Raw genomic sequence first — 9,874 nt, 5'->3', positions numbered from 1 at the left:
TAAGCAGTCAGCTAAATAACATTACATAACTATCCACCAATAAATAACTGTAATCTGTGCATGATATTGTCAGCAAATCGTATGCATTTAATCTTACAATAAATTATTTAACAAGTTCCATACTTGCACAAAAAGTTATTATGTTAGGCATATTACATATTACATATAGGCAAGGAATTTTAGTATATTTTAATGTTTTAAATTAATGCTTCTATAGCCACTATATTTTAACAATGTGTCTTTACTTTACACTGGTGACGTTTTGTCTGTAACTGGTGCGAAACGAAACATCGTAGCTTCTTTTTGGTCTTAAATTAGGTCGAATTAGAATTTTTACTGTAAACATGAACAGATATTTGAGGCAGAAACTCAAGACCACACTGGCAGAACCCTGCGGAAACTAGGCACTTTTTCAAAATAGGGAAGTTCTCTGAACTTACTAAATGGAGCCCAAGTTCTTGCCAGAGCTCTAAAGACTCCGTTATTAACACAATCTCGAGAGAAAAGCTTGACCAATGTGTATGTGTGTGTGTTTGTGCACAATAAAATACTCGAAGCACCTTTAAAGGGTGTGGCGACGTCAAATGGTGGCGCAAGTATCTTTTCTTTTCTTTTTTACAATGCTGCTAACTTTAATTACACGAATTTGTCCAGGTTACATACACAAACTCCATCTTGTTCATTTCTTAAACAACTAATTGTACACACAAGTTTCAGCTGGTCATGGGGAGGTCGTGGTTTTATTATGATGACACAGCCTGATATATATGGGCGTGCATACTCCCTTATTCAATCTCTCACTCTGTCTTCATGAAGTGATCACTGAGCGAGTTGCCTCGATAACAGACCAACAGACCAACAGCTCCAGCAACCGAAAGCAGAAAAGATAAGGTAAGAACCGCAAAAAAAACCTAATTTGCACCCCGCTAGATAAATATTAAAGATGCCACTAGAAACGTAATTTGCGCGTGTAGCGGTCTGGTCCCCATTAGCTACTCCCCAACGCCACAGACAAAAATGGGACCGGATTGGTTACCTTGACTTCTGTGTATGCTCCGTTAAAGTGCAATTAAGTTGGGGAAAAAACACGTTATCGTATTAAATCGTGGCAAAAGCCACGTTAAAATCTTTTTTTTAATTTTTTTTTATTAAACTAATTTTATTTCTTAAGCACGAGCTGAATTCTTGCGGAAGAATGTATAATGCGACATGCCATTTCAAAAGTTTCTTCACAAGTTCCGACTTGCATGCGATAAGAGATAGGCTACACGGTGCCTTGGAAGATATCTTCAAGTTTTAGTCTCCGAGTGGATTGTGACTGATCACTGTGTGGAAGTTTGGCTCATGTAGTACTAGATGTGTGCTTTTGTTACAATAATACTTTTTATGCAGTCATAAGTAGCACAGGTATATTTGTGGGAGTAGCCAACAATACATTGAATGGGTCAAAATTATCAATTTTTCTTTTATGCCAAAAATCATTAGGATATTAAGTAAAGATCATGTTCCACGAAGATATTTTGTAAATTTCCTACCGTAAATGTATAAAACATTTATTTTTGTGAGTGAATGCAGCACAATCAAAAAAACATAAATGGACAACTTTAAAGGCGATTTTTCTCAATGCACTGACAGATTCCATGTTTTCAAATAGTTGTATCTCGGCCAAATATTGTCCTTTCCTAACAAACCATACATCATTGGAAATCTTATTTATTCAGCTTTCATTTGATGTATAAATCTCAATTAAAAAAAAAAAAGACCCATAAGACTGGTTTTGTCGTTGAAATGTCTCAATGTCATGACCCCACCCATATTGATACATTTTCTCCGGTGGCTGTGAAAGCTTTTTGTCTGTACTAATTGCTAGGAATTTATAGATCACTCTCATCCCCAAGCCTCATGCACATAAATATTGAATTGCATTGGTGAACACATGAAGTCCTGAAAAGTAATGCATGCTCATGTTTTAAAATGCTACAAATGGCACTATTGAGGTATTCAGTAGCCTATTACTTTGTGTTGTAAGTGACATGTCATGTGTTTGTTCTCCAGGTTCTTTTGAGTGTGTAATATGCAGATGTGTACTGTGGTCAGGATGATGTGCTGTACTGCATTTGCCACTTTTTTCCTGTTGGGTAAATTTACACTTTTTCAAAGAAAAGAACATGTATTTTTCCTCTTCCCTTTTTTCTGTTTAATGAACTTCCTCAAGTTACACCAAAGCGTATTTGTATATTCTTGCACCGGACTGTCCTACCAGTTTCGGCTCAAACTTTGGCTAAGTGTGTTAATTTTTCTAGGTGTTGCTTCTGGCCAGACTGCTCTTCAGATTTCATCCTGCTTGACTAAGGAGCAAAACCTGCAGATGTCCTGCAAGTTCACTCCAGCTACAAACCCCAAGCTCCCGAAGACTTGCTACTACATGACTGAGAACAAGTTGATTGGCAATAGCAACAGCAGCATTGCACCAGACAACACCTTCAAGAACCGTGCCAATGTCTCCATGACCGATACCACATGTGAGCTGTATTTGAAAGGTTTCTCAGATGACAAACCTAAAAACTACACTTGTGTCATCAAACAGAATGACTCACCAGTGTCAATCATGGCAGTTGTGGACAAGAGTAAGATGTCTTTTCTTAAAGAAAATAAGTCCACATTAATTAAGCTTTTTTTCATCTACATTGGAAAAAGATTATCAAATGAATTGACAAGGAAGCATACTTTAGTCTTTTCTGTGTACTTTTATTTCTATGGAAATATTCCACTGAATCAATGACTGACTGATGTTGATCATGCTGCTGTTTTTTTTTTCTTTTCTTTTTTCAGGTAAGCTTCAGACCTGTTCTGCCTGGTGTGTTGTGCAGCACAGTGGAGCAGCACTCCTTCTAACTTTCCTCACTTTCCCACTCTTGTCAGAGCTTATTTGAGTGTAGAATGGATCTCTCTGTATAACTCCAAATTATAAATCCTCTTGCTTGTATTACACCATGTAACAAAAAAACTGTTAATGTAATTGTTTTCTCAGAAATCAGGGTGCACAGATACTGAGAGCAATTTAATCACGGTGCATATATATGTGCATTAGTTCGGTTGATGCTGATGTCAAAAACACTGCTATGTGATGCATGTCCCTTAAATACCATGTGTAATTGTGTGCTTTGAATCATGCTTTATAAAGTTGTCAAGTGAACCCACTGTTTGGCATGAGTATTATAAAATAAAATTTGTACTCTGATTGGGAACATATGTTTGGTGTGGTGATTTTGTGAATAGCTTTTACAAACATGCCCTGGTAAATTTAGTTAAGCACGCAAGAAGTAAAATGATGACGCTATTGTGTACGGCGCCCTCTAGTGACTAAGTTAAATAAAAACACTGCTGCACATGCGCAGAAAGGGTATGTCTCTAGAACGTTTGCTTCTCCGTATAAACAGGTAACTATTAAATGTTATCAAGTAATATGTATATCTGTGAAACGATAATATGGCGCATTATTAGTCATGCATTCTGAAACTTTTTTGCGGGATGTTTTTCACGCTTCTTTGTTTGCTTAGCTCAAATGCTAAATGCTGCTTTTTGTCAGTTTTTTTGTTTACCAAATGGATCGTAATTTCAGTGGTGTTTATATAAATATAACATTCATGAGCTACAAAAAAGAGCTGGTGGACAACGTGAAGGTTATTTAGCAAAGTGAGCTTTTTATGGCTTTCCGGGCGGTTTTTCAACAGATTGGTGTCGTGGGACTTTTAACGCAGCGGCGTAAGAAATTCATAACATACACCTATGGTTTGAACATTTCTAAGAGAAGGTTCTGCTCAAAGAGTGCATTAGTGCAAAGTCGTTGTATTAAATGTGCTCTTTTCTAATCCTGTTGTTACTATCTGTTGTGTTTTTGCAGTGGATGTTTACATTTTGTCAAGCTGAAGCCCAGATCACGATTCACTCACAAATATGAGGCTAGTTTCATCTTCAGTGTCTTTGAGTCACATTTTATGCACATTAAATTTCTGAAATCGACACTCCTGTAAAGCACAGTACACTATTTTTTTTACGTTGACATTGCATGCCCTGAAAAACCAGGACAGACCATTAGTGTAATTATTATGATTATTGCATTTATATTTTATTCAGTGTTGTAATATAAGCACATCTTAATAATTATATCTAAAATATATCTTTTGTTTCCTTTTTTTAGAGAACAGAAAAGTCATGATCCTGAAGATTCTCCCATGCTGCAGGACGGTGAGATGTTTGAATTGAACTGTCCCACAAGTTTTTTGTCAATTTAGGTCATAGTGTGTCTACATAAATTATCAGCATAACAAAATGATTGGTAACAGTAAGTCTTTAGTTTCACCTTAGTTGCGACAGCTTACAGCCTTTATAGAACCATATAGTCCTAAATAAAGTCCCCCAAGTACATGTACCTGCAATTCAAGAAACAAACTACACATTTTCTCTAACAAGACTGAAAACCCCTGGTATCTGACCTCTCAAATGCAAAAACAACAACAAAAACTTAATTTAAAACTTAAAACACACTAATTTTATTTCCAGTTGTTTTAGGAGTTGTTGGACCAAACAGAGAGGGTCACCAAACAATAACCTCTCTATGCTGCTTTACTAGGTGTTGATGAAACGGCGGATGACCCACTGACTATCACAACCATCCAGCCAGCTACCGCATTTTCCACAGATCAGCAAATTAAATATCACCTTTTCAAAACGGAAGGAACAGGGGGTCAGGTAAGTGGCATATGTATGCATAGTAAATATAGAAACTGAAACGTGATGATTAACCCCTTGACCTCCCTGGTTCAGGTAACCTACCGGGTAATCCACTTGGCTGATGGGCAGGTAGAAGGACAGGCGGATGGAGCTGCTGCAGTCAGTGTGGTGACTGGGTTTCCAACCGCAACACAGGCAGCAATACCACCTGTAACCCAGGTAGTACTTTTCTTTTAACGTGCATATAAATTTGAGTTTGTTGCTGAAAACATTAGAGAGGTAGCCTAGTTGTGCTAAGTTGTTTTTCCAACATCGGGCCAAACCATTCTCTTTGCTTAACCATTCCATTCTGTGCTAATCCGGTCCAGCCGGTGTGGATATGGTTTCATTTTCCACTGTGGGGCTGATAATGGAGCTCTTTGGAATGTATTAGAAATGTGTAAGTCATTGCCTTGGTAACACAAGAGATTACAGACGATATGGCGACTACATTATGGAGGATGTTCAGATATTTATTTAAATTGTATTATTAATTTGTTTATGCCGCTCGCATAGCGTGCTAATAGCTAGCTACAGAGAAACTGATAGCCAGGCAACAGACAAGTGAACAATCCTGAGTTGCAACGTAACTTACATGCATTCTACCAGCCTCGTTCAGCGCTCTTCCTTAACGTTCTTAGAACCGTTCGACCCAATGTTGGAAAAGTGGAAGATGGAAAAGCGACTTTAGTAAGTGCTTGTGTGCATGTGGTTATAGGCTGTAATCTCTCAGTCTGAGAGTCTAGATGGAGAGACGTCTGAAACTCAATACTACTATCCTGCCACCATCTCTGACACATCTGCTGGTACCATGGTAACTAATCTCCACACAGCTGATTCGGTACTATCTCAGCCCACCTCTACAGGTAATGCCAAACTCCATTTATACTACCGTTCAAAACTTTGATAACCTTTTGTTGTTGTTGTTGAAAGAAATGTATGCTTTTATTTAGCAATGATGCATTAAATTGATCAGGGACAGTAAAGACATTTATATTGTTACAAAATATTTCTTTCAAATAAATGCTTTTCTTTTGAACTTTCTATTCAAAGAATCCCGAAAAAAGTATGTTTTGTTTTAACTGATTAAAAAATAATAATAATTGTTTCTTGATCCGAAAATCAGCTTAGGATTTCTGAAGGATCATTTGAGACTGGAGAACATTTTTTTTGGAGAAAATTCAGCTTTGCCAAATCAGAAATACATTTAATTTTAAAATAGTTCAAAATATTTAAAATTGTAATAATATTTCACAATATTACTGTTTTAACTGTATTTCTTTGATAAAGACTTCATCAATATATAGATTCAATCACCTTTCTTTTTTCTTTTCTTGCAGGTCAACTCTATGTAATGATGTCACCTCAGGATGTTTTAGCTACAACACAGCAGAGGTTGTCATCTCATATCAAATAGCCTACATAAAACCACTTGTCCAATCACTGTAATCTTTTTCTTTTCAACTCCTTCAACCAATCCTATATCCTCCTTTATAGTAAGTCGGGAACACAGCGCGTTTCCAGGGATGACAAACGGAGGGCTCAACATAATGAAGGTTATAATGTTTCATTTAAAATCAGCAGCTCAACCTCATAATCCATTCCCTGAATGATCCATCTTAATGTAACCTTTCGTTTTCTGGCCTCAGTGGAACGCAGACGGAGGGACAAGATCAACAATTGGATTGTCCAGCTTTCCAAAACCATCCCCGACTGCAATTTGGATGCAACCAAGAACAGTCAAGTAAGCTTTGTTAGAACAAGCACCTGCAGTATCTCGTTTGAATGTTTTATTCAAAGTTATAATGTATTTTATTTTTAAATGTTGTTACCATGATGTGTCTGAATACTCGTTTCTGATTGGCTCTGGAAGGTGCGTATCAATACCGTTTAATACAAATAAATGTAATCTTACCGCACTACTATATCTCTGTGTCTTATTTATAGCAGACAGAATGCTAGATCTAACTGACCTGTAACTTTTATTTTTATCTTTAATAAAAATTATTAAAAAACAAACAAACACTGTGTAGTATAAATACATCCCTGAACACACATTAGTATTGTTGATATTGCCCTTTGACTTGGAAGTTCTTCTACCAATTACATACACCTACTGTAAATATAATTGACTTTATTGTTATGTAACGGATAAAATTAAACTAATACTTACAAATTTCTTTGACAACTATATAGCACTCAAATTGAAACGAGCCACCCACCTCACAATTCTGTCTTTTTGTATTTTTTAACTTTTTGAATGTGACAGTTCCTTGTACATCAAAATTCTTGTGCACCAACATGTAAATAGATTGAGAGTCCTGGTTATTAGATTTTCTTTTGCTCTTCCATGTAGAGTAAAGGTGGGATCTTGTCGAAGGCATGTGACTATATCCAGGAGCTGCGTCAGAGCAACGCACGACTGGAGGAGGAGCTTAATACTGTGGATAGACTGAGGTTGGACAATCAGCTTCTCAAACAAGAGGTATTTCATGTGCCAGCAAAAGCTTCACACTCCAAAATGAAGAGCATTCTGAACATTTTAGTTTATTTCTTTGTACTGATTTTGCAAGTATATTTTTATTATCAAGTGTTTTGTAAATTAATGAACAATACAGGATGATTACCAGCTACCAACACTTCCTCTATAACCACAAGAACCACAAGAACAACAACAACTGCTGCTACTTATAGTAACCCTTTTGTCAAACATTTAGCAGTACTGCACTTTTATGTGGTGGTATGGATGCTTTGAAGAGAATGGAAAATAGAGTTTTCATACCTCTTGCAGTCATTCTCTCTCTAATCCCTTGCTTCCACCCACACACACAGATGGAAGAGTGGAAATCAAAGAATCAGATGATCAGAAACCAGTTGAGACAGCACGGCATAGTGGCGCCCTCAATGGACTCTCAGTGAAGGACTGCAGATCCAATATACAAGATTCACAGGCTGTGGTGTTTTCATTAATTCCGTTTATACCGGTTTGAAATCACGTGTAAGAAATCGTTCTCACGGTGGACACAAACTTTCTCTTTCCTTCTTCTATTGTTTGACTTTACACACACAGCCATTGATTGTTTCAGATTCTTTTCAGAGTGATCTGGTATTATAACTGCACTGAAATTGTGTATAATTGTCAGATCTGTATATTTGTAGATCTGTGTCTAAAGAAAGACTTTACTTTTTTAGAACTACTGTGGAGGTGTTTAAGCTATGTTTTTGTTTTTGGAATTTGTTTAGTTTGTTGACCTTCATTGGGTTCTTTAAGAAAAAAAATAAAAATTGACGTCCATTCAGTCATAAAGTTGTTGATAAAACCATTTCATACGCATTGGACAATCAACTGGGACCAGTTTTGGTCATTTATATTGCAATTATGAAAAGTACACCAGTAAATTTTCACAATGTTTTTACATAACATTGTCTTTGTTGAACCTCATATAAAGGTTCATAGCACAATTTTTATGACATTTTAAATGGAAACCCTGGGTAAGTTTGTTGATTTAATTACCTTTAAATAAGTGCACAGATTTTTTTGAACTGAAACATGATTTTAAATGATAAATATCCAAAATAAACAATTACAAATTATTAACAAAGCAGCCAATGTTGTTCTAATTTGAACCTTAGATTTGTCTGTTAATACAGCAGATTCATATATTCTATTATCAAGAGTCATAGTATACATCGGGAGAGTGTGGAAGGGTTGGCTGGAGCAAACCATGCATAGAGCTTCTGTATAAGAAACTATACCAGACATGAGTAAGAGTTTTTTTTTGGTGTATTTATAATATAATACACCAAAATACAGTTAATATAGATATACCTGTTTAATACAGTTGTGGCCTAATGGTTAGAGGGTAACAGTTGGACTTGTAACCTGAAGGTCTCGGATTTGTTGTAGGTCGGAGAGTGAATGAACTGCGCTCTTCTCCACACTCAATAACCATAAGTTGCCCCTGTGCAAGGCACCAATTGCTTCCCAGACTCTGTTCCGGTTGTGTGTATCCACGGTTTGCAGTGTGTGTGTCTTCACTTCTCACTGCTCTTAATGTGTGTGCACTAACTTGGATGGGTAAAAATATGATGAGGACAAATTTAGAGTAGGGGTTACCATACTTGGCCTTCCCGTCACATCACATCATGTCACTTGTAATTATATAACATACATCATTTACATTTACATTTATTCATTTAGCAGACACTTTTATCCAAAGCGACTTACAAATGAGAAACAATAGAAGCAGTTAAACTAACAGTAGGACAACAATACGCAAGTGCTATAACCCCTCTCAGTTTAACTTTAATGCATTTTTTTTTTATAGAATAGAAGAGAAGAGAAAGTGAAGAGAAAGTGTTAGTACTACTGAATCAGGTGCTGTCGAAAAGATACGCCTTCAGCAGTTTCTTGAATGTGGCTACTGACTCAGAAGCTCTGGTTGAGTTAGGCAGATCATTCCATCAACAGGGAACAGTCATGGTAAAGGTCCGAGAAAGAGATTTTGTGCCTCTTTGAGATGGTACCACAAGACGACATTCCTTAGCAGAGCGCAAGTTTCTGGATGGCACGTAAGTCTGAAGTAATGAGTTTAGGTAAGAGGGAGCAGTGCCAGTGGTTGTTCTGTAGGCAAACGTCAGTGCCTTGAATTTAATGCGAGCGGCAACTGGCAACCAGTGCAATTTACTGAGGAGAGGAGTGACGTGTGCTCTCTTTGGCTCATTAAAGACTACTCTGGCTGCAGCATTCTGGATCAATTGTAGAGGTTTGACAGAGCAAGCTGGAAGACCAGCCAGGAGAGCATTACAATAGTCCAGTCTGGATAAAACAAGTGCTTGGACAAGGAGTTGTGTAGCATGTTCTGTAAGGAAGCGCCTGATCCTCCTAATGTTGTGCAAGGCAAATCTGCAGGACCGGGCAGTTCTAGCAATGTGGTCTGTGAATTTCAACTGATCATCAATTACAACCCCAAGGTTCCTAGCTGACCTTGATGGCGTTATGGATGACGAGCCTAGCTGAATGGAGAAGTTGTGATGAAGTGTTGGGTTGGCCGGGACCACAAGTAGCTCTGTCTTCGGAAGGTTTAGTTGAAGGTGGTGG

The 9,874-nt window shown here is 37.3% G+C and overlaps 2 protein-coding genes across 2 annotated transcripts; both read left to right on the top strand.

Moving 5' to 3' along the window:
• The first annotated feature begins 579 nt into the window (after positions 1-579).
• On the top strand, positions 580-3,252 carry thy1 (Thy-1 cell surface antigen). Its single transcript, XM_077240762.1, has 4 exons — positions 580-891; positions 2,056-2,138; positions 2,304-2,627; positions 2,833-3,252. Exons 2-4 carry the CDS (start codon positions 2,075-2,077, stop codon positions 2,931-2,933), a joined length of 489 nt encoding a protein of 162 aa, XP_077096877.1. The 5' UTR covers positions 580-891; positions 2,056-2,074; the 3' UTR covers positions 2,934-3,252.
• Positions 3,253-3,358: 106 nt separating this feature from the next.
• Positions 3,359-8,375, top strand: usf1l (upstream transcription factor 1, like). The gene is made up of 11 exons (XM_077240761.1): positions 3,359-3,440; positions 3,905-3,962; positions 4,202-4,248; positions 4,634-4,752; positions 4,828-4,953; positions 5,492-5,639; positions 6,114-6,168; positions 6,271-6,329; positions 6,423-6,517; positions 7,130-7,258; positions 7,606-8,375. Exons 2-11 carry the CDS (start codon positions 3,958-3,960, stop codon positions 7,690-7,692), a joined length of 870 nt encoding a protein of 289 aa, XP_077096876.1. The 5' UTR covers positions 3,359-3,440; positions 3,905-3,957; the 3' UTR covers positions 7,693-8,375.
• The last annotated feature ends 1,499 nt before the right edge of the window (positions 8,376-9,874 follow it).

Source organism: Siphateles boraxobius, unplaced genomic scaffold (assembly GCF_051911475.1).
Source record: "Siphateles boraxobius isolate OS27281-9 unplaced genomic scaffold, OSU_SipBor_1 24, whole genome shotgun sequence".
Taxonomy (NCBI): Eukaryota; Metazoa; Chordata; class Actinopteri; order Cypriniformes; family Leuciscidae; genus Siphateles; species Siphateles boraxobius.
This window is presented reverse-complemented; position numbering and strand designations above follow the sequence as displayed.